The 25793-nt window shown below is 46.4% G+C and overlaps 1 protein-coding gene across 1 annotated transcript in view; it reads right to left on the reverse strand.

Annotated features, from left to right (window-relative positions):
* The window catches only part of FOCAD (focadhesin), a 1219893-nt gene that overhangs the window by 665475 nt on the left and 528625 nt on the right, over nt 1-25793 (reverse strand). Inside the window, exon 17 of the mRNA XM_086961452.1 lies at nt 25013-25139. Coding sequence (XP_086817578.1) covers nt 25013-25139 — 127 coding nt within the window. The remainder of the gene's footprint in view (nt 1-25012; nt 25140-25793) is intronic.

A 25793-nucleotide genomic window follows, 5' to 3' on the forward strand; every position in this document is an offset into this window, starting at 1 on the left:
TTGCAGATAGTTCGGAAATCCAAAGGGTGGAAAATGCTTTCCTGAGGTATCTTTTAGGTGTCCCGCGTTCCACATCTACTACTATATGCCACTATGAACTTGACAGATCCCACATTAGTGATCTGATAAAGATAGCGCCAGTCATGTTGTGGCACAAGATTTGGACATGCGAGGACACGACCTTTAATAGGGAAGTAATTCATGATTGTTTGCAGCAAGCTAACGGCGCTAAACAGCCATGGCTGGCCTATGTTAAAAAATTTCTGAATTCTATCGGCCAACCAGAATTCTTCTCGAACCCAACCTCATGTGCCCAAGTGTCAAAAAAAGTAATAAAAGAGACATGCCTTGGTCTACTGGAGGAGAGGAGATATTACCTAGATGGGAATAAGTCTACCATCATAGCCCATCGTCAGATCCTCCATGATCATGGCCTTCATCCTTATTTGGGGCCAAATTTTTCATGCTATCATAGAATGCTTCTAGCACGATTGAGGACGGATTCTTTTTACAGGCTAATAACGTTCCCTGTCCCAAATGATTGGTCTGTGAAATTGATGAAATGTCCGTGTGACGGAGTAGCCACCCAGTCCAATATTCATTGTATTCTTTTCTGCAAGTATTACCAGTGGGGGAGGAAAAAACACTTGTTGCCACTATTAAAGCTGTGGGGTTTGAGAAGCTGTAAGACTGCCCTTCATAGACTGTATTTGCTCCAAGATGAGCTCACTATCGTAGTGGTGATAAAATTCTTGTCGTTCATTGTAAAATGTAGAGGAACCATGAGAAATGACTAGAAGGCTGAGGGTTTGTTGGAGTATTATTCTGTGCCTAATAACACCACATAATACACAAATATGTTATATTTACCTCAACCTTTTTAATAATCCTATGAATTCATTTTTGTACCAAATGTTTTTATGAAATGATTTTATGGCTTTCAATATTAGGTTACTTGATTGACAAGTGTAACGAAAAAGAGTTTGTCGCAGTGATTTCCCTTTTTTAATTCAAGTGTTAAAAGTTGTGTTTTTATTGTATTTTGTTGTGTCTGCTTATATGGTGTTTGTCAAATACCGAATAAAGCTATCTTTTGACTTTGACTTTGACTTTGTATGGCCAACTACAACATATCTAAAGAAAATTAATTCAAGGAAAGGGGAGATGGGAGCTTAAATCAATGCTTTGCCAACTCCCATAACTGATAAGGCGGAAATTATTGCTTCCTGTATTTAGAAGTCTTTATGTTATAAATTAGGTAAATATTGTGGAAACGTTTTCAGGATAAGGGCTATGTAACATCGATTCATCGTATGCATTTTTAAAGGCATTTATGTTTTTCGTAAATTATATTTGTATTGCTTGTTTGGCATAAAATCAAACCAGAAATTTTTTTTTTTTATTTGAATACTGCCAAATGGTAGATGGTAGGAGAGAGGAGTGGAATGGCACCCTGTTGTGCAGAGGTGGGGAAACATTCAAGCGAGGCCTGGCCTTTATTCTTTCCCAAATTACTCCTTCAGTTGGCTGATGACAGCCATGCACAGAAACCTCACTACTCATTGTGCCTCTGTTGTGTGGTGCAGAGCACTCAACAATACCTTTTTGACAGAAAACATGTTGGGGGCATATCTCCGAATGTGCCATGGGAACTCCTTTGGATTGACGAGAGTGAGACTAATGGGATTTGTTTTTACTAAATTATTGGAATTGAATCTCAAAGACTGAAACCTGGACGCTGCAACCCGACAATACTCCAAAACCTGTTTATGACTATAAACTAATTTCACCATGAACAATAACAATCCACCCCTTCATAAATGTCTAAACAGAGGGATAAAAGGCAAAAGAAGGCAAAAGAAGGCAAGTGAAGAGACACTGGGGAAATACCAACCAAAGGGCCTGATGTACGACCCGTTTGTGCGTGCAAAAACCCTCCAAACACTATTTAGCGAGTCACATTAATTTTTTGCGACTCGGTAAATAGCATTTGCGACTCACAATTAGGAAGGGGCATTTCAAGGGCATCCCTTCCTAATTGCGACTCTGAGCCCTTTGTATGACTGTTTTGCAACCGCAATTGCGGTCGCAAAACAGTTGCAAATTACCACCTACTTCAAGTAGGTGGTAATGCAGTCGCAACGACGAAGGGTCCCCGGGGGACCCCTTCCCCTTTGCAAATGCATGCAAAAATATTTTTAAGGGCAAGCAGTGGTCCCAGGGACCGCTGCCTGCTCTTAAAAAATTAAACGAAAACGTTTTCTTTAAAAGCAGTCCCAGACATGGTGATCTGCTGAGCCCAGTAGGCCACCATCCCTGGGAGGGCAAGCCATACTCAATGGGGTCACAAAATGCAAGTGCCTCATGAATATTGATGAGCCTTGCATTTTGCGACCCAATTGGGAATCGCTAACCGTGTGTCTGACACTATTGTACATTTGGAATTGCGACTCGCTATTTTTCGCAATTTGCAAGTCGCAATTCCAAATGGTCATACATCCATCCCAAAATGTGGTCTGTGCCAGATCTAAACAGGCAGCAACTGTGACAGTCAATAGGTACCTTCACAACTGGGAGGGTGAGAGCAGGAGTATAAGGCCTACAGGAGAGGTAAACGGAGACAAAGAAGTTACATAGCTCCAGTCACCCTGTTTCTGATGGATATTCAATCTAACCGCACATTCCTCATCTTTAGACTATTCCCCAGGTGTCAGAAAGGTTCCATGCAGCACATAAACCCCACTGTAGTGAAACCAGTTTCTTGCTGGACTCTTTACGTACCCTCGGACGCGGAGCACAACACAATTAGAGGTACCAGTGTTCATATCTTTAATTTGGGATCCTTTTAGATAGTAAAAGCAGACCACAAATCAGAGTGGGGAGTTAGGAAGGCAGTGAGAAATCTGCTGTTACACAGAGCATCCACAAGAAAGAGTGTCACTGATGGTAAGTAACTTGTTCTTCTGATGGATATTTCTAACCAGAACCTCCTCCCCTTTAGAACAGACCCCAAGGCAGAAATTCCCCAAAATGGAGGTTCTTTGAGTGAGTTCCGATCAAAAAGACTTGCAGGAACAAATGGGAAAAATGCCCTTCCCATCGGACCCATACATTTTTTTAAAAATTATATTTGTTGGTTTTGAATACATTCCCGCAGCGTCAATAAGGCACTTTATAGACATCCAATTGAGCAAGAACAATGCGCAGTTCCAAAGAAGCATTGTACGTTTGTACCAGTGCATTGCCTGGCAGCGCAGGCTTAGTTTGCCAATGCCCGTTGCATATTCCTCTGTAATCTTCAGCATGTAGCGACTCCCATTCAGTCGTTGCACAAGTTTGCACGTCAGCCCGCCATCTACTATGAAGTGGGTCATAGGAGGACTTCCATTGACGAACGATATCCCTGCACGCTACCCAAAGGCCAGGTCAAGCAACCGGTTTTCCGTCGGACCTGGTTGGCAATGAAGTAGCCGATTTGCTCCACGCTCCCGCCTCCCGCCTCCCAGCGGACCCTCCCTCCAGGCTTCCCTTCTTATGACGCCCCCAGAGCGACCGCGCAGCGGACGCGCGCAGCGGGAGCGCCAACTGAGTGCGGAAGGTGCGCCAAAGGTAAGCCCGACTGCGCCCGTCCGCGCTGGACCGCGCCCAGTGCCAGGACCCCTGGCCCCCGTCGACACCAGCCCACCCGCCGGACCTACGACTCCACCGACCTCTACGCACTCAACGCCGGTAGAATCCCGGGCTGCTATCGAGCCACCCCGAGTCGCACCCACGGACCCTTCTGCTGCCACTCCTGCAAGTTCACCTGCAACCGGACCTGCACTACACCAGCACCGACCAAGCCGAGCACCAGCAACAACCACCTCAAGTGCATCCTGCTCAACACCCGCTCCATCCACAGACACGCCGTCGAGCTCTGAAACCTGCTCGACACCACAGCCCCAGACGTCGCCTTCCTCACGGAAACCTGGATGAACGCCTCCTCAGCGCCCGACATTGCCATCGCCATCCCGGACGGCTACAAGATCATCCGGAGGGACCGCGTCAACCAGACAGGAGGAGGCATCGCCATCATCCACAGGAACTCCATCCGCATCACGACCAACACCGACGACACCCTCGCACCCACCGAACACCTGCACTTCCAGATTCACATCAACCCCAAGACCACCCTCAGAGGCACCCTCATCTACAGACCCCCGGGACCACGCACACAATTCAGCGAAGACATCGCCGACTTCATCAGCCCGCACGCCCTCCCCTCCGCTGACTACATCCTCCTCGGGGACCTCAACTTCCACCTGGAGAACAACAACGACCGCAACACCACCACCCTGCTGGACAACCTCGCCAACCTCGGACTCAAGCAGCTAGTGACCACCCCCACTCACTACGCCGGACACACACTCGACCCCGTCTTCTCATCCAGCAAGGACATCGCCTTCAGCTACGCCACCGGACTCCACTGGACGGACCACAGCTGCGTCCACTTCAGCTTCAGAAGGACCACGATCCACCACCACCAGCAACAGGTTGCACGAAGAAGCTGGAACAGGATCACAGCCGACCAGCTCGCGACTTTCCTAAGCATGAACCCTTCCACCAGCGCAACGAACCCAAGCCAGGCGGCCACCAACCTCGCGAAGTGGATCAGCAACTGCGCAGACGACCTCGCCCCTCTGAAGACCCCGCCTAGTAGACCCGGAAGCAAGAAAGACCCATGGTTCACCGACGAACTCAAGAGCTCCAAGAAGAACTGCTGAGCCCTCGAGAAAGCCTGGCGCAGAGACCCAACACCGAACAACATGACTGCCCTCAAGCTCGCCACCCGAAAACACCACCAACTGATCCACGCCACCAAGAAAACTGCATTCAAGGAACGACTGGACAACAACGCCCACAACAGCAAGGAACTCTTCAACATCATTAAAGAGCTCTCCAACCCCAACGCCGGAAACAACGACATCACCCCTTCACAAGACCTCTGCAACTCCCTCGCCTCCTACTTCCACAACAAGATCGCGGACATACACAACAGCTTCAGCACTCAACCGAGGCACGCCACAACTGAACCACCGCCCCCCACCACCACCCTCCGCGCCTGGACCCCGATCAGCACCGAAGACACCATCCGCACGATGAACTCCATCCACTCCGGATCTCCGACCGACCCCTGCCCTCACCACGTCTTCAACAAGGCAGACGCTGTCATCGCACCCCACCTGCGGGACATCATCAACACCTCCTTCGACACCGCTACCTTCCCGGAGAGCTGGAAGCACGCCGAACTCAGCGCTCTACTAAAGAAGCCATCAGCCGACCCCACCAACCTCAAGAACTACCGCCCCATCTCGCTGCTCCCGTTTCCTGCAAAAGTCATCGAGAAGACCGTCAACAAGCAGCTGGCCGCCTTCCTCGAGACGAACGGATCCCTCGACCTCTCGCAGTCTGGCTTCCGGGCCAACCACAGCACCGAGACCGCCCTGATCGCAGCCATCGATGACATCCGAGCCCTGCTCGACAACGGAGAAACAGCGGCCCTCATCCTCCTAGACCTCTCCGCGGCCATCGACACTGTCTGCCACCGCACCCTAGTGCAGCGCCTCAGCAACGTCGGAATCCAGGAGAAGGCACTGGAATGGATCACCTCGTTCCTCGCCGGAAGGACACAGAGTCCGCCTCCCCCCGTTCAGATCAGAAGCCACCGAAGTCATCTGAAACGTTCCTCAAGGCTCCTCGCTCAGCCCAACCCTCTTCAACGTCTACATGAGCCCTCTCGCAGCCATCGCACGCCAACACAACCTCAACATCATCTCCTACGCCGACGACACCCAGCTGATCCTCTCCCTCACCAACGACCCCGCCACCGCCAGAGCCAACCTACACAAAGGGATGACAGACGTAGCCAAGTGGATGATGAACAGCCGCCTAAAACTGAACTCAGACAAGACAGAAGTCCTCATCCTGGGATCTTCACCCTCCGCCTGGGACGACTCCTGGTGGCCCCCCGCCCTGGGCAGCGCACCCAAACCAACAGACCACGCACGCAACCTGGGCTTCATCCTGGACTCCTCCCTCTCCATGACCAGACAAGTCAATGCCGTCTCCTCGTCGTGCTTCAACATCCTGCGCATTCTACGTAAGATCTTTCGGTGGATCCCCACCGAGACCAGGAAGACGGTCACCCAAGCCCTCGTCACCAGCCGTTTGGACTACGGCAACTCCCTCTACGCCGGAACCACCGCCAAACTCCAGAAGAGACTCCAGCAGATTCAGAACGCCTCAGCACGACTCATCCTGGACATCCCCCGTCGCAGCCACATCTCCGGACACCTGAGAGATCTGCAGTGGCTCCCGGTCAACAAGAGAATCACCTTCCGTCTCCTCACCCACGCACACAAAGCCCTACACAACCAAGGCCCAGGATACCTCAACAGCCGCCTCAACTTCTACGCTCCCACACGCCAACTTCGATCGACCGGCCACGCCCTCGCCGCCGTCCCCCGCATCCGAAGAGCCACCACAGGAGGAAGGTCCTTCTCCTACCTGGCCGCCAAGACTTGGAACTCCCTCCCGACCCACCTCCGCCTGACCCAGGACCACCTTGCCTTCAGGAAGCAGCTCAAGACCTGGCTGTTCGAGCAGTAGCGGACCCCCCCTCCCCTAGCGCCTTGAGACCCTCCGGGTGAGTAGTGCGCTATATAAATGCTTTGATTGATTGATTGAATTGTGAACATATGCACAGAAGCCAACATCCCAGCCTGACAGATGTCAAGGACAGGCACTTCACTTGCCAATGCAGTGGTGGTTGGACAAAGTGGCTCTAAGACTTTCAGGAGCTGCACTTTGGCCAATCAATTCAGAGAACTAGCCACCTCAACTGAGTTCTTTTCTGCAGTAACATCCCTTTATTCGCCCCAGAGAACACCACAAAAATCTGATTGTCCACCTGATGTTCCTTGGTACGATCAATGTAAAAGCTCAAACCTTTTTAACACTTTGTCACGAAAGCCGCGATTTTTAAATTTCAGTGAGCAGCGGGAAAACCTGCTAGCGCGCATGCGGTTAAGGTTCAACTGATAGAGCCACGCCTTCTTTTTTGAGAGGTGAGGCGGGGCAAAGAATGCTGGGAGAGTGATGGAATGCCCAACATGGAAATAAGGCACAACTTTTGGCACGAAGGCAGGGGGAGTCCTAAGCACCAGATTGCATCAGCTCAAAAGGAGTACGCTTGAGAAATTTCAGTACTATGTTAAGGTTAGGGAGGAAACGTGCATCAAACCTGAATCAAAGCAGATGATTTAAGGAAGGACGGTCTGGCAAACGCAAAAAGGTTGCAATGGCTGACAACCTTTAATAATGATCACTGAATGGTCTTGCTGGGCCAACCACAAATCAGTCAATAAAGCATCCAACCGTTTAGCTTGCAAGAGGTCTGTCTTACGGACTCCATACCAGGCTACAGATTTGATCCAGCCCCTTGTGTTAATGCACTCAGTAGAAGGACACCTAGTAGCATGAATGACTTTCACTACCTTAGGTAAAAGACTGAATGCAATCAACTGCTGCCTCTCAATCTCCACGCATCGAGGTGTAGATTGTAGTTATAGGTGCAGAACCTTGCCCTGCTGCTGAAAAAGAAGATCCTCCTAAAGTAGTAGCCTGAGCGGAGGACAGTTGCTTATACCCAGACGTTTCAGGTACCACACTTTCCTGGCCCATTATGGAACCACAAGGATTGAATTGGGCTGGTCATTCCTGAACTTCTTCAAAAGTTGACAGAGATACAAAAACGTTTACAGAAGTCTAGTGTTCCACTCCAGCCAGAATGTGACTTCTGGGGAGAATTTATGCAGGACCGCGAAAGTGCAAAAGTCCTGACAATTTGTGTTCTGAATTGTACCAAACAGATCTAGCAAGGGTTTCCCTAACTGATGAAAGATGCAGCGGTATGCAAAAGCCATCTGTAATCCAGCAGGTGGGATCAGCTGGGCTCCTCTGCCCTGCCTTTCAAAGCTCCCAACAGGTGGTTTACGATAAAGGGGATTCCAATAGCTTCAGCAAACTCCACAGGTGCAGAGCCTCTTGGTACAGGATAAAGGATCTCACTCGGCCCGCTTGTTGCAGTATCACACTGTGGGAGTGTTGTCTGTGACAACTTGTTCCAACTTTCCTTTGATGCACAACAGGAAGGCCTTCAGAGGGGTGTGGTAAATAAAAAGCTAGTTATTTACGCCGTTCGGAATTTCTATAATTACCCAAAAATGGTAATGCATAAAATGAGGAGCAGAGTCCGTGGTCTTCGAGTTGAAAGGGTTTTATTCCAGAACTCGAGTTAAGGGAGAGCTCCTTCACCAAGCGGGTTCAGGGATAGTCTACTTTGCTTGGAACATGTCAGCACTTTTATACAATACGAGTACAATCAGAAAGAAGAAGTTTCCCTTAGACTTGATTCAATTATTCATGATGTAATCATACAGAAGACATAGCATACTTGTTCTCGTTTAAAGAATAACCTGAATAGCATTTACACATAGACAAATATATTGCATCGGGGTGATTGTGGTGACAAGTTACAGAGTTGCTAGTATCTGAGGACAGAGAATCGAGGCATTGTCACAGGATCATTTCTGTCAGAAAGGTAAAGAGGACGAGGCATTGTGCGTTCTTTACTTCGTACACAAGGGCGGTGAGGTCTCACAATGGTATGTGTGTGCAGCGGGGAAGAAGGAGAATGGGCTGTAGTAAACTATTCTTCTTCGTGGCAGTCTCGTGTGCTTGATTATGTTTTCCCTTGGTTGTTAACCCAACCTGTGGCTGTCCTCGTAAACTAGAAAATCATTGATGAGCGAGAGCTGCTCGTTCGGTGACAGAGTTAGGGAGGGGGGGTTTTCGAGTCAACCATCCGACTGACTCCGTTCTTGTCTAAAGGAAAATATCGAACGGGACGGAAACCCGTAGGGTACATGGTAGCTGGTCATTATTCTTTGCATGTGCCAGTACTATGAGAAAGAGAGCAGGCAAGAGGGGGTATAACGGGATTTGTGCTTGAAGTAGGAGAATCAGCTTGCCTGGTCGATGTCAGGGTGGATAGGGTGCATGATGGGACACCAGGCGGAAAAGGGAGCTTTTTAGTCAAATTCCACATTCCCTCCTTGTCCCATAGAAACCCTATTACAGAAATTCTTAATCAATTTCTATATTCATCAGGTCGTATACTTGCTTCTGTAACATGATCATTTCACTTCTTTTTCCTCTGTTTCGTGGACGAGGAGTACAGGAAGTGGCACACAGTCCACAAAGGGCGGGGCCACACTGGACACAGAGGCAACAGGTGAAGATAGTGGCAAAAACGAGGCCCAAAACTGTTAGTGCCTTCCACCCCCAGGTGGACAGGAGGTCCCCCAATCAACCGGTCAGGGACCATGTGCCAGTGCCCATATCCAATTTATCGGATAGTACATGGAGGCGGGATATAGCAGAATAAACTGATGGGGCGTTGTCTGGAATAAATACACAATAACTGGACCCTATTACCTTACACACACCACCACGGTCGGCTAACAGGACATCTAAAACTATATGGTGCTGCAGTGTCATGAACCTGTCTGCAGCGACCTCAGCTGTAATGTTATTTAAGGCGCCAGTAGTTTCATCTATGGCGGCCTGAACTACACGGGTTAGTTGCCGGATGTGGCGACTATTTGCCATAGGTCCAAATTGTGAACTACACCGAATGCATATTGGGAATCGGTATAGATGTTCACTTTCAATCGTTTTGCCCATATGCAGGCCTGTGTCAGAGCGATGAGCTCTGCTGCTTGAGCTGACAGAATGTCAATTCTTTGGGTCTCTATAACTTTACAGTCCGTTGTTACTGCATAGGCTGCTACTAACTCTCCAGCACTTGTCCTCATGCATGATCCATCCACATAGAGTGTTACATCAGGATCTGGGAGTGCGACATCTGTTAGGTCTTGTCTTGGTTTTGTCACTACGTCGATCATTTCCACACAGTCATGTTGTGTCGTGTCATCTGAGCTTGAGGGCAAAAGGGTAGCAGGATTCAATACATTGCATCGTCTGATCTCTATGTGTGGCTGAAAGAGCGTTAGCTCGTATCCTGTCAGTCTTGCTACAGTCAGGTGTTGGGTCTGTGTTCTGTTCAGAAGGACTTCCACAGCTTGTGGCACTTGTACTATCAGGGGATGTCCTAACACTATTGAATCGATTTGTCTTATGGCCAGGGCTGTAGCCGCAACGGATTTCAGACATGCAGGCAAAGCTTGTGCTACGGGGTCCAATGTGCTAGAAAAATAAGCACAGGGTCTGTTTCTTCCTGCTTGGTCTTGTGTGAGGACGGATAGTGCTGTTCCGTCACGTTCTGTCACAAACAGGGTAAAAGGCTTGCTATAGTTCGGGGTTGCCAGAACTGGTGCTTGACACAGGGCTAGTTTCAGAGCTTCAAATGCTTGGGAGTGTTCTGATGTCCAAGGGAGAGTTGTATGAGTGGCTGCTTCCACTGTGGTTAACTGTATAGTGGCTTGACTATGTGGGCATACTGAGGGATCCATTGTATGCAATATGAAGTGAGACCATTGAATGCGCAAACTTCTTTCTGTGACTTTGGCTGTGAAATTGTCTAAATCAGTTGGATTCGTTCTTGTGTTAGTTGCCTACCCTCTTTCGACAGCAGATGTCCCAAGTAAGCTACTTGCTGTGCGCAGAACTGTAATTTTGAGGGAGACACCTTGTGACCTTTGTCTGTCAGGAAATGTAGGACTGTGAGAGATGCTTTTTCACATTCTGGTTCTGTCCTTGCTGTGACGAGGATGTCATCTACGTACTGTATCAATGCTGTGTTGGCAGGCATATTGATACTGTCAAGTTGTCTTTTTAGTGCTTGGCTGTAGATGCTTGGACTTTCTGTAAAGCCTTGGGGAGCTCTAGTGAACCTGAAGCTTCGTCCTTTTAAACTGAATCCGAATAGATATTGACTGTCGGGATGTATAGGAATGCTAAATAACGCATTCTTCAAGTCGATGACTGTGAAAAATGCAGCTTCGGGATCTATGGCAGTCAATAGTGAAGAAATATCTGGGACCACCGGATATTGTGGGATCACACATTTGTTCAGTTCTCGGAGATCAACCACCAGTCGGTAGACCGGGGGTGCCTGAGGGTCAGTCCTTTTGAGGACTGGAAGAACTGGAGAATTGCAAACATTTGAATCAGTCTCGATCACCACACCATGCTCTATGAGTTCTTGGATTATTTTTAGTAAGGCTTGTTCAGCCTCGGGTGGAATCTTATATTGTCGTATGCGGGGTAAGACTACACCCTCCTTGAGCGTGACTTGATGTGGGGTGATGTCCATGTATCCGACATCAGTCGAGCTTTTTGCCCACAAATGTTGCGGGATATCTTTTAGTCTGGGGTCGAATTCTTTGACTGTGAAATGTCATAGGAACAATTTTACTCCTTCCGGTGAACAGCATATCACTGCCCCTAGTTCTTTGAGTGTCTTGATTCCTAGTAAATTCTCTGGGCACGTTTCCGTAAGGACTAGATCAGTAGTACGTGTCAGAGGACCCACTCCTAAAGAGACTTGTTCAGATACTTTGTTTATGATCGGTTTTCCTGAAAAGCCCAGAGATATATTATGTGAGCCAGAGAGAGGAACCTCTGGGACTTCCTTATGACTTATGGTAGTCCTACTTGCCCCCGTGTCGATGAGGAATTTTCTGTCTAGTCCCAGTAAGTGGGCTTGTACATATGGACCTTTCTGATCTACTGGAACTGGAATAAGGGGCAAGTCACTTTCTCTCTCAAGGCTGTCTCATACATATGGCTCAAAATCGGGGTAATCTGACTGTACGCTCTGGTACATCTGCGTGGCAGCAGCAGGCGTCTGAACCTGTGGCGGTGTAATGGTTTGGGGCTGATGAGTGTTACCTGTTCTAGGAGTGTGAGGGTGTTCTTTCGTCTTTCCTGTCGCTATGTTATGTTTCAGAACTGGACATTCCCTCACAAAATGGCCCTGCTGCTTGCAGTAGTTGCAAGTACCTTTATTGGCCCCCACATTACCTTTGGGGCCCGTATTTACCGGTGCCGTCTGTGCAACCAGTACTTTCATTTTTGTGTCTTTTACTCTCTTCTTTTCCTGTTCCTGTTCCTCCCTTATTCTGTTGCGGTGGTACTGTAACATCTGTAACATTTGTGAAGGACTATTTGCTTGCCAGGTACTTTCAATTTTCAACACTCTATTCCTTATGGGGGGTAAGGCGTTGTCCACCAATTTGGACACAAAAAGATGAGGATATGCCTCGCTGCTATGTGCGAGACCACTATTTATAGAAAAACATTTCTCTAATCTGGTGTAGTAATCACCCGTATCCTCGTCTGGCTTTTACTTACAGGCAGAAATGGCATCCCAATCTTCCTTTTTCGTTGTCAACAACAGAGGCAAGACCTGTATGAGGAGACTGGGCAGTTCTCTTACGCGCTCACCTAAACCTTCACCTGGTTTTCTGTCTGTCTCTTCTTGTTCTAGGGCAGTCCACGTGATCTTTTTACCACCCACCTCCCAATCCTTTTCCTTCAATTTGTCAAATATGCCGGTAGGTAGAATTACTTTAAGGAGTATTATTATATCTGGATATGTAAAACTACCCATTTGGAGGATATCTTTCAACTCTCTATGGAATCCTCCGGGATCTTTTTCGTGAGAGGGCACCATCTTTTTCATTTCCAATATCTCTAATTTAGTGAGGGGAGTATACACATGTATTCGTTGCAGTGTACCATCTGGCTGGGGTATGGGGTGGACTTCTCGTAAGGGATATTGCCCTATACTGTAAGGTTCATGATCTGATTAAGCTAAGGTAAGTTGCAGGAAACGGAGGCGCAGGTCCAGAATGGTGTTGATCAATTCCGGTCCCCGAGACCTCCATCTATCTGTCACTACTTCTTGTAACAATTTGTATAGTTTGTCTGGTCGGTGGAAGTTATTCTCGTGTAAGGTAGCCAGGTGTTGGACCATATAAATACCTGCTAGTTGTTGTTCTGCTCGGGGGAGAGCCAAAAACATTTGCGCTACTATATCTGGGCCGTATACCCGGTGCTGTGATATCCAATGGGTGGCAGACCGGGCCAATTCTTTTTCTTGTTGGGTAAGGGGAGGCCCATTGTCCATCCATTCATCTAGGGCTCTTTCCGTGGACTGGAAAAGATCTTCCGAAGAAGGATCTAATCTTTTAATTTTCTGCGACACTCGCGGGGTTCGCCACTTGGGGCCAGGACAATGTCGCGCTACACCCAGGAAATTCATTCTATCTAGTGTCGGACTATCATCTTCCTCTGAGTCGTCCTCTTGTGTGACTTTTTCAGAGTGAATAGTGACAATTTTCTTAACCAGTCTTTTAGTTACTTTGTCGATCTGATGTCCCAGATCGTGTGCTCCTCTGTGTATCTGATCACTAAGATCTATTAACTCAGAGTCTACGCTTCCATTACCCGGGTCTAGTTCCCGGATCAGACAATTTATGATGAACCGCAGGAGCAGTCCTTTGATGGGGACTTTTCTGTTTTTCATGACCTGGACCAGAGTATCCGGACCTTCACCTGTCCGTATGAATTCGTAAACTCTATCCAAATGCTTCGTTATATCAGGGACCTTTTGGAGTTGACCCACGGCTAGTCTTAATCTCTCTGATATCGTGGCCATTGGGCCATTACCGGGTTCGGGGTCGTAAGGACACTCAAGAGGCGGGACATCGTCTTTATCCTCAGCCCCGTTCCCGGACACTCCTAAATCAGAGGTGGAACCATCGGCTACTAGTTCAGGAGCACGTATGGACGGGTGTGTTCTAGGCATGTTTACATAAGCGGGGGGTGGTTCGGACAGATAGGCAGGGAGGAAATTTTCGGGAGCAGTGGGAAGTACTTTGACTGGGGACTTGGGGTGTTCTTCTACAATTTCTTCAGGCAAAACGGGATAAATACCAGTAACAAGGGCGTTTCTCTCTCTCTCTACCTGTTCAGCTAGGACTTTCTCACCTTCTTCCTGTAATTGCTTTTCTTTAGCTTGTTCCGACATTTTCTTACTTTTCTCGACTTTCCCTAGTTCTTTCTGGGCCCTCCTATGCGCTTCCTTACGCCATAACTCAATGGCTTCTGTCTGTGAGGGCCTTGCCTTTCTTTTCCATAACTCTTCCTCCACTCTCATAGTGCATTCTATATCCCATGTACCTGTGGCAGGCCACCTATACACCATCTCTAATTTCTCGGTATAGTCTACCCAAAGGTCTAAAAATAATATGGCACTCAACCCATGTTTGTTGTACATAAAATATCCAGGAGTATCTCTAGGTGGAACTTTAACTGGTTTTTCTAATAGATTTCTTTTGGTGCCGATCGTACGTAATTTGGAAAACAGAGGCATCCTTAAATTCAACAAATTACGATTTAAAAGACTTGGAATGTACAAAAACAAAAGGAACACTTTATACACTAGAATACAGTGCAATCGTACTGGTTTCACGAATGAAACACGTCTTTACCGTTTTCCAAAAATGGAACCCGTCTTGATACTATCTCAGTGGTACTCACCAAGAAGCAAAACTTGAAGACCTGGTCATCGGACTCTTGACGCTTGCGCAGGAACTTGGGGCTCCAAAGACCTCGGACTCGGCGCTCTCACTGGTCAGGCTCTGGGTTGGGACGCTCCGCTATCTTCTTCACCGCCTCGTGTGGATGATCAGTCGCAGTCTGCCTCCTCCTCGTCTCGAGGGAGTTAGCGGGAACACCCCGCTGTTGTGCACTTGAAGTCCGTCGAAAGTATGGAAGGGACAAGGACCCGACTTACATCTCCGGCGCGTAGGGAAGAGGGAGCGTCCCTGTTCAGGCGCCAATTAATGTGGTAAATAAAAAGCTAGTTATTTACGCCGTTCGGAATTTCTATAATTACCTAAAAAATGGTAATGCATAAAATGAGGAGCAGAGTCCGTGGTCTTCGAGTTGAAAGGGTTTTATTCCAGAACTCAAGTTAAGGGAGAGCTCCTTCACCAAGCGGGTTCAGGAGTAGTCTACTTTGCTTGGAACATGTCAGCACTTTTATACAATATGAGTACAATCAGAAAGAAGGAGTTTCCCTTAGACTTGATTCAATCATTCATGATGTAATCATACAGAATATTCTAATCAAAAGAAGGGAGGTGGAAAACAGATCCATTCATTTTCCAGGTAGGTATAGGCTAATCAAAAAGGGGAAGGATCACTTGTCCTGCTCAACCTTGAGTGTACAGGACTAGCAAGGGGTGTCCCAATAAAAAGACCCTCATACACGTGATGGGTAAGGTGGGTTCAGAGCGGTATATCTTGATTCTCCGCTTTGTTATCACGTGTCTGCATAATCATAAGGTCTAGTTTCGGTATGCAGCCTCCACCCGGAGGTATTTTACCCAAGGTTGGTGCAGTAGTGAGCCAGAGATAAAAATATATTAAAAAGACCAAAAAACTCAGATAAGGTAAATTTATTCAGTCTGGTTTATGGTCTGGTACACTCTGTTATAGTGCGACTTGTTTACTTGATAATGGGTAGTAGTTGCACTTAGAGTTAGAAAATTACAAAAATAGGGAGGGGAGTGACTGAACATAGGTCGACATGTTTCTGCCTTGATTGCCTGGTTTCTAGGACTTACGGGCATTCATCAGGACCAGTAGTGAGTGAGGTGGGGGTTTAGAACAAAATAAGTGCTCAGAATAGTGATAATAAGAGGAAAAAGGTTATTGACCTGTTCCTATGTTTGGAGGTCTTATGGTACCTGTAACGAGTAAACACAAGTTTGCAGCACTCATACAGGAAGGGGAGAAGTGGAGGGACACACGTTAAGCAAAAGTTTGCTTCTCATGCACATCAATTATAAACAACTATAAAATGACAATACTTTACATGACCGGTTACTGTCTGCGACAATTTCAACTTACTCTACTACTTTCCTGTCTCATGCAGTTGACTACAGCATGCTGGTGGATAGATAGGCATGCACCTCTTGTGAGTATCACATCGTTTCATGTAGCAAAATTGTGCTCGTAAAAGTTGCTACTAATTGTGATCAACTCTGTAGTGTTTTCTTTTACATTGTGAAAAAACACACTTAAAACGCACTTAAAAATGCACAGAATCTCGGTGGGCATCGCGTATACTATAAGTGGAACTAGGTGAAATAATGCGGAGATACAGCGCGGTGCACGATAGACTGTTTCACACGTGGGTAGAAAAGGGCATTGTGACCGTCGGCGTGTTTTGGTATTACCTCGCGCTAATATTAAGCACACTCCAATCGGTGGTAAGGCTCTGAGGAGGGGCTATGGGGAGAGAAGAGAAGGCAGAAGGGTTCTGAATATTAGGCAGAACATCGTTCAATACTTGCGGTTTTGATGAGAGCGCATTCGCGGTATTTCATGGCGTGTACCTATTGCGCCCGTCCCGCTGCTTTCGAGGTGATGCGCTGTGCTGCTCTTACCGAACCGGAAGCACTAAGCATTGTTTCCGGTTCATATAAATGGGCGTTAGTTGTGTACTTAGCGGCTTCCTATTGGTCTAGAGACTTTGTCAACGTTACTATGGAGACCGAGTATGTTGATCTCGGTGTTAGAGTCCGGTTTTCAGAGGGCAATGAATGCGTTGTTGGATTCATTCGGTCGCTGGCTTACTTGAAGATAGAAGGAGGGCTTGGATAATTAAAAAATGGGAATATGTGCTGGCATTTTGTATTTTGTTCCCTCGAAAGCAGCGGGACGGGCGCAATAGGTACACGCCATGAAATACCGCGAATGCGCTCTCATCAAAACCGCAAGTATTGAACGATGTTCTGCCTAATATTCAGAACCCTTCTGCCTTCTCTTCTCTCCCCATAGCCCCTCCTCAGAGCCTTACCACCGATTGGAGTGTGCTTAATATTAGCGCGAGGTAATACCAAAACACGCCGACGGTCACAATGCCCTTTTCTACCCACGTGTGAAACAGTCTATCGTGCACCGCGCTGTATCTCCGCATTATTTCACCTAGTTCCACTTATAGTATACGCGATGCCCACCGAGATTCTGTGCATTTTTAAGTGCGTTTTAAGTGTGTTTTTTCACAATGTAAAAGAAAACACTACAGAGTTGATCACAATTAGTAGCAACTTTTACGAGCACAATTTTGCTACATGAAACGATGTGATACTCACAAGAGGTGCATGCCTATCTATCCACCAGCATGCTGTAGTCAACTGCATGAGACAGGAAAGTAGTAGAGTAAGTTGAAATTGTCGCAGACAGTAACCGGTCATGTAAAGTATTGTCATTTTATAGTTGTTTATAATTGATGTGCATGAGAAGCAAACTTTTGCTTAACGTGTGTCCCTCCACTTCTCCCCTTCCTGTATGAGTGCTGCAAACTTGTGTTTACTCGTTACAGGTACCATAAGACCTCCAAACATAGGAACAGGTCAATAACCTTTTTCCTCTTATTATCACTATTCTGAGCACTTATTTTGTTCTAAACCCCCACCTCACTCACTACTGGTCCTGATGAATGCCCGTAAGTCCTAGAAACCAGGCAATCAAGGCAGAAACATGTCGACCTATGTTCAGTCACTCCCCTCCCTATTTTTGTAATTTTCTAACTCTAAGTGCAACTACTACCCATTATCAAGTAAACAAGTCGCACTATAACAGAGTGTACCAGACCATAAACCAGACTGAATAAATTTACCTTATCTGAGTTTTTTGGTCTTTTTAATATATTTTTATCTCTGGCTCACTACTGCACCAACCTTGGGTAAAATACCTCCGGGTGGAGGCTGCATACCGAAACTAGACCTTATGATTATGCAGACACGTGATAACAAAGCGGAGAATCAAGATATACCGCTCTGAACCCACCTTACCCATCACGTGTATGAGGGTCTTTTTATTGGGACACCCCTTGCTAGTCCTGTACACTCAAGGTTGAGCAGGACAAGTGATCCTTCCCCTTTTTGATTAGCCTGTAATCATACAGAAGACATAGCATACTTGTTCTCGTTTAAAGAATAACCTGAATAGCATTTACACATAGACAAATATATTGCATCGGGGTGATTGTGGTGACAAGTTACAGAGTTGCTAGTATCTGAGGACAGAGAATCGAGGCATTGTCACAGGATCATTTCTGTCAGGAAGGTAAAGAGGACGAGGCATTGTGCGTTCTTTACTTCGTACACAAGGGCGGTGAGGTCTCACAATGGTATGTGTGTGCAGCGGGGAAGAAGGAGAATGGGCTGTAGTAAACTATTCTTCTTCGTGGCAGTCTCGTGTGCTTGATTATGTTTTCCCTTGGTTGTTAACCCAACCCTGTGGCTGTCCTCGTAAACTAGAAAATCATTAATGAGCGAGAGCTGCTCGTTCGGTGACAGAGTTAGGGAGGGGGGGTTTTCGAGTCAACCATCCGACTAACTCCGTTCTTGTCTAAAGGAAAATATCGAACGGGACGGAAACCGTAGGGTACATGGTAGCTGGTCATTATTCTTTGCATGTGCCAGTACTATGAGAAAGAGAGCAGGCAAGAGGGGGTATAACGGGATTTGTGCTTGAAGTAGGAGAATCGGCTTGCCTGGTCGATGTCAGGGTGGATAGGGTGCATGATGGGACACCAGGCGGAAAAGGGAGCTTTTTAGTCAAATTTCACAGGAGGCCAAATGGCCAGCAAAAACAGATTGAAATGGAGCTGGCTTTACGTCAGAGAGCACCAGTCCTTCAATCTCCAACTCCCCGAGATGACCTCCTCAACCAAGCAGTGATGCATCCAACACCACCATCAGCTCCAGGTGGGGAAGGCAAAGGGGTCTGCTGTTGGTCCAACTGTGGTAAAGCAGCCACCACTACAGACTGCGTGCAGTCTCCTCCGAAACCTGTATAGCATCCAACAGCTTTCTTTGGTGCTGGGCCCACTGAGACTTCAGTTCCACTGTAGAGCTTGCATATATTGCCTGGCATAGTTAACAAGTGGGATGCAGGAGGCTAACAGGCCTAGAAGCCTCAGAACAGCTATGACAGAGATCCAGGGTAGAGGCTGAAACATTAAGATCATAATACCCTGAGCTTATTGTGATGGTGGAAATGTCCTGAATGGCACCATGACCAAGACACCTTCTACAAAAGGAAGCCACTGCAAAGGAGTCACATGCAACTTCGGCTTGTTGATCAAGAACCCAACAATGTCAAGAGCTTCGCTGTCTTCTGAAGGTGGTCTTGAACTTACTGTGGTGAGCCTGCCTTCAACAGCCAGTCAGCGAGAAAGGGGAAAACTGGTACCCCCAATCGCCGAAGATTGACAGTGACCAAAATCATCACTTTCGTGAACATTCAAGTAGCTCTGGTGGGGCCGAAGAAGAGCACGGAAAATTGAAAATGTTCTTGGCCTACAGCTTGGACTGCAGGTAATGCCTGTGGGACTGCAGGAAGGATATCTGAAAATGAATGTCCTGTAGGTACAAGGCCACTATGCCATTGTCTGGATCCAGGGCAGACAGAACCTGGACTAACACAAACATTTTAAATGTGTCCTTCCTTAGGAAGTAATTCAGCTGGCAAAGATCTGGGATAAGCTAAAGTCCTTCATCCTCCTTTGGCATGAGGAAATCATGAGTGTAACAGCCCATCCCAACTTCTAAGTCTAGAACCCTATTGATGGCTCCATTGGAAAGCAGACCTGGCATTTCTTGCAGGAGAACTGATAGGTATCCTTTGAAAGCCTCTCTGATATGGGAGGAAGGTGTGACAGAGTGGAAAGAAATGGGAGGGCATAGCCATGTTGAACGATCAAGGAGGACCCATTTATCAGTAATGATGGATCGGCACCTTGGTAGAGGATCCTTTCTCCCAGAGTGGATGTGCGCCGCTAAGGGTAAAATAACGTGGTTTGGAGGCTGTTGTGTTGGGAAAGGAACTGGGAGGAACAATGCCTTTGGTGACCTGCAAGTTGCCTGTCAGATCCATATATGCAGCCACAAAAGGGCTGAGATGACTGCAGTGAGGTTGGAGAGACTAATGCCGTCTCTATGCAAACACCCCCGCTCACGGGAGTAATGTCGAGAAGGACGAAACTGGTGAGGAAGTTGTCTGGTAGGAGCAGAAAGGCCAGAGAAGAGTACCATGGCCAGATTCTTCTTCATGCTCTAAGGCAGAATCAGCTTTTTCGCCAAATAGGCATGAGTCATCGAAAAGCATATCCATAAGGTTTGCCTGTACATCCCTGAAAAACCTGTGGATAGCATTCACGCATTGTGAAGAGGCACACCACTAGCACTGACTGCCCACCAGAGTAAATACGTAGTATCCAGGACAGTACGTTCATATATTTGACCCCATCTTGAACATCCAGAATGGTTAGAGCCAAAGGGGCTATAAATTCTTCCAGGAGTGCAGACAAGATCTTGCTGGCCATTGCCCAGAGTGTGTGCATATAGCAGCCTAATAGGCAAACCGCATTATCCAACCTCAAGGCTAGGGTAGCCGAAGAGAATATTATATTGATTTCCTAAATAACTCAATCCTTTTTGACTCCCTGTCCAGGGTGGGGGTCAAAGGAAATGAATTAGGGTTCACCTCACTGTTGGAAGCCTGTACCATCAGATTCGCAATGGAAGGATACTGGGTAAAGAAATCAGAATCGCCAGGTGCCAGTCTGTGATGTCTGGCCACCTCACAATTCACTGGTGGCCACAAGCCAATGCGTAGACCAAGTGACCATAAAAGTGTTGTAGAGGACCTCACTGAATGTCTGTAAGGGCTCAGAGGATGCAAGCAATGTTTGCAAAACTTCTGTAAGGAAATGTATCTAATGTCAATAGAAGGAATCAGTAGGTCCAGGATCTCAGCATGTCGAATTGCCACAGCAAATGAGGCACTTTCTTCTGCAGATGGCCCAAAAAGCTAAATTAACCCTACATCAGGGGAGGTATCAAGCCCACTGTCATCCTGTAGGTCCACGTAAAGACGGTCATCGTCATAGTGAGGGGAGTGAATCGTTCCCCTCCTCACTAATATCATCCTAAAAACATGACAAGCTCTGGTCAGAGGCAGAGCCAAAAAGATAATGGAGCCTTCTGAGAAAGGCTCCACAGTAGTAAAGCACAGAATGCAAATCCAGTTGTTTGGGAACCAGGTGCATTGCAGGGGATTCAGAAAGCGCAGAATGCGACCTTGGTTGGGGTCTAGATGAAGTTGGTTTGGGGTCAAACAATTAAGTCAGCACCAGATCCTCCTCCAGAGCCGGCAGCGTCGGCCTCAGCGTCAATGAAAGAGGGAGTGCTGCAGGTCTTGGACCTGGAGTAGAAGTTGGCTTCAGAGTGAGTGCAGAACCAGACAGGTTACAGGGTCTCAGCTCAGACAGCATAGATGATGGATCTGCTTTCGGTAATGTAAGACTGGAGGAGCCTTCAGATCTTGGGGTCAGATGGAATGCCTTGTACGGCTGCGTAGTCGCTATTGACCCGGAAAACTCAGGATTGGGTCCTCAACTAGAGATCAGGAGCAAGATCGAGTGTTACGTTGTTATACAAGTGTCTTCTTTTTCAACTGAGAGGGGGAAGTTGGGGTCGAGTTCTGCCTCGTTTCTTATATTTCCTCTTGGACTTTGATTCAGCAGATGACTTCAACCGTGACAGAGACCTCTCGCAGAAGAGTCCTCAGGAATGGGAGTGGTTGTGCTCCCTCGACTTGGAGCGTGACTTACACAAGGTCCATGGCTTCTTCCCGTATTCAGCGACATACAGCTTTGCTTCATGGTCCCGAATCATCTTCTGGTGCATGTGGGAGCACGCATCACATGACTTAAAATTGTGCCCTGAGCCCAAACACGAAAGGTACACCTTGAGCAGATCTGTTACCGACATTTGTTTTCTGCGGTTGCGTCACAGTTTGAAACCTGTAGTTTTAGGCAGGGACATTGTTCCCTTGCATGCTAGTTTTCGTTTAAGAGTCACAAAGACGGATGAAAGAGGGGGCAGAGCTCAAGATCCACATTTGAAGTCATGGAAAGAAGGAACTGACGTTGATGTGAATGGGTGGCACTTATATGCCGCTCTATCAATTCTGTGGTGGAACAAAGCCAAAGCAGAGCCGAGTGGAAGCACTGTTAAGAAAAACTTCCAGATCCAGTTAGGCAACTGAGAAATATTCTATAGGTGAGGAACCTGCAATCAGAAATATCCATGACAAACTGATGAGCTGGAGTGGCAGAGAGAACAAGGGGACTAGTAAAACTTGCAAAGACTGCTCAGATAGATGGAAGAGAAGTCTGAGGGGTAGCAGCATTGCCAATATTGCAGATGAGGATAGATGGCCACCTGCCTAAAAATAGTGAAAAGACTTCTCAAGTTAACAGGTTGGCCAATCTGGAATGTTGAGGTGTAAAAATCCAAACCCCTGCGTAATCTTTTAATCTGTCACAGCAGAAGAAAAGTATTAAAAACAGCAATGAAAAATATATTTATTGTTTCAAAAGTAAACATCCAGGAATAGCAAGGGGAGGAGGTTTCCCTCCTACCACGAGATAGGAATGCAACACAATATGACAAAAAGGCTAAACATTTTTTAAGATAAACGTAGAGCTGTAAACTTCAACATTCTGGAAGTTTGTAAAGATGAGGAAGGTGCATTTTCTATTAAAATTGTTTAGAGCCTTAGTGAAAAACATCCTCCAAGGTATTCGTAAATGATACAGGTTAAAAAGAGCAAAATTCCAATTGCAAGAGAATACAGGCCTGAAAATAACGGTCATACATACAGGTGAGGAGGCACAGGACTGGATGTCAAAAGCAGCCAAGAGGCGTGGTACAATTAGCAAGGGGGCTGCTCTAGTCAGTTCTTCCCTGGCACATACCAGGCAACAGGCAACTAGGAATAAAGCATAGTTTGTGGCTCATATGGTACAGACCAAAGTGCTACTCCTCATATATTACAGCCACTGAAGGGAAAACGTAAATGTTTGGACTGCGTAAGTTATCATAAATCTGTACCTCATTCACATGTTCTCAGAAGTGTGAGCTATCTTAAGGCAAATAGAGCAAGCGTGACCAGGAACACTCACAGGAGGCTAAAGGGTTATAGTTTGAATAGGAAAACATATACTGGGATCTCCTATACGAAATGCCCAAACCATCAATTTGCCTAATAAAAAAGACAGACACACCCAATCTCGTTGAGACTTTTCCCACTTTCTTTCCCTCACGCCCAATCCTACCATTTTGAGTTAACCAAATAATCATCAGTCTGCCCTTTATCCTAGTCCTCCATAACTATTATACATTCCTTTTATATCTGTGGTCATTTCCAGGACAATCGATAAGGGCAATTACATATGTCTCCAACTTTGAGAGTTAAGAGTCTCATGGAAAGCAACATTTACAATTAACACCCCATCTACAGCCGTTGAACTGTGGAATTACCAGTTCTGGTAGGGGAGCTGTCACATCTATGAGTCTTTCTAGAGGTGCATTACACTTATTGAGACACACTGCTACTTAGATGCAAGGAGTAACGTTGATTACATGACAACAATCATCCAATGTATTCTGTATCAAAACAAATCTTCAATAAAGTCAAGCTGATAAAAGTAATCAATGTCTTCTGGTTTATGAGAAGGACAGTTAGGACTTCAGTCCTATTGATATAGTAGTTGAATGCTCTTTTTACGTTCAGTGTATACAGCACTCACCTCATCTTAAACATTGACAATCTAGGAACACCCAAAAGGCCAGCGTGGTGGAGCTGAAGCAGACACCTATCTCTGACATGAACTTTGTATGTGTCAGTAGCAATACCTTGGTAGGGTAAAATTTGAGCTGTGGAAGTATTAAATATCGATCAAATCATGGAATCATGTAAACCTTCACCAATCTGGCATCACCACATTTTCCACATAATCCAGTTCAGAAGACCTACTGGGGAAATTCACCTTCCCAGTCTTTGGAGATCCTGTTCCCTCCCCCACTCCCACCAGCAATGCTGAATCCCAGGCAGAGCATTTGCTGCTGCTCCCAGTCAGAAAAGGGTCTATTTTCAGGATACCCCACTGACATCTTTCACCTGTACCTGCATCTTTCCACTGGATTATGTCCCGCTGCAACAAATGAGAAATGCTCAGCCATGCAGGGCCATCTTTTTATTGTCCGAGCCTTCAAAAGTTCTCATGGGCAGCGCCACAAGGCAGCTATCACCCTCTTCTAGGGTGCCACTATGACTCAAACCTCTGTTGGCTCTTCTGTGGGAACTGGTATTGATAGTCAAATGGAAGAGTGAAGGAGGGCTGTTGTTAGAACTCTCGTGTCAGCCTTGACGGAGGAAAATGCCTCATCAACTTCATTGCTGAAAACTACTTTACCGTTGAAAGGCATCTCTAGCATCCTGCCTGCTTTTCCAGGCTGAACCAGAAGAAGACCTGCACAAAGCATGTGTGATGCAATCCCATCTTCACCATGCCCAGCGACATCTCAATTGCGTGCTTGGAGGTCAAACAGCCCTCCGCCAACTTCACCATCTATGAATGGGCATCTTTTTCATTATATTTATCCTCCTAAAAAGTAAGCTAAATGATGGTGCAAAGAACATTGTATACACCCTTTAGTTTATCCATATATATTTTGGATGCCCTTGTGTCTTTTTAAATCATATAATGAGCTTCTATTGGGGCAATGATTGGTGACATTACAAATTAAGAAAAGATTGTAGTTGTTAAGAATGCAAATAGAGTCTTAACATTTCACTTTTTTTTAATAATACGGTCTCTTTTTTTATAATACTGAACTTTAAAAAAAAACTATGTTTTTCTTCATTTTCATACAATAAACTTGAAGACTTTGTTTTAAAGAAAACATCTGTGATTAACAGGAGGCACACGTTAGGAAACTTTGACCCTAAATCATTCTACTCAGCGGTTGGCTCAGATGTAAATTGACAATATCCCAAAATAAATATTACTAACCTCAGCTTGGCAAAGTGCATGTAGACCTTGCAAAACCAACACCGCGGGCGTAGCTTGGTCAGGTTTTGTGCATTCATTTAGTACTTGAGAAATAGCCGCCAACATATCTGCTCCATGAAGATATGACCTAAGAAGACAAAGAAAAAAAAACATCTGTACAAGGATACAACCATAACTGCAGAGCACTGCATGCTCCGATTGCTGTGTTCTATCTTAAGATAATGTCTTCAAATTTATAGGAAGTTTCCAGACCAGACAGACTTGAGTGGTAGCCCCCCTAACGTTTTGCCTCCCCCCCTTCTGTTTTGCGGAATTACTTTTAGTTGGCTTTAGGACTCTGTGCATTTTACCACTACTAACCAGTGCTAAAGCGCATTTACGCATTCCCTAAAACATGGCACAATTGGCCTACATCTAATTGCCACATTTATGTGCAAGACCCAAGTAAATCGTACTACATGTAGCCAGGACCTGTAAACTAAATGCTACTAGTGGGTCTTCAGCATTAATTGTGCAACCCACTAAAGTAGCCTTTTAAATATGTCAGACCTGCCACTGCAGCCTGCAGTGCAGTAATAAACTGCCATTTCGACCTGGTAAAAGAAGACTTTTGCCAAGCCTAAAGTTTCCTTTTTGGGGTTGAGATCTTTATATTTGTAATAAAAGAGGCCTGCAGCTCACCTACATCCATCGGCCGGTGGAGATCTGTTCAACTATAAAGCTTGGGTATTGCAGCAGAGTAGGTTCGGCGAAACCAGCGGAAAATAGAAGACATTAAAAT

This window comes from Lissotriton vulgaris, chromosome 3_1 (genome assembly GCF_964263255.1).
Source record: "Lissotriton vulgaris chromosome 3_1, aLisVul1.2, whole genome shotgun sequence".
Classification (NCBI taxonomy): Eukaryota; Metazoa; Chordata; class Amphibia; order Caudata; family Salamandridae; genus Lissotriton; species Lissotriton vulgaris.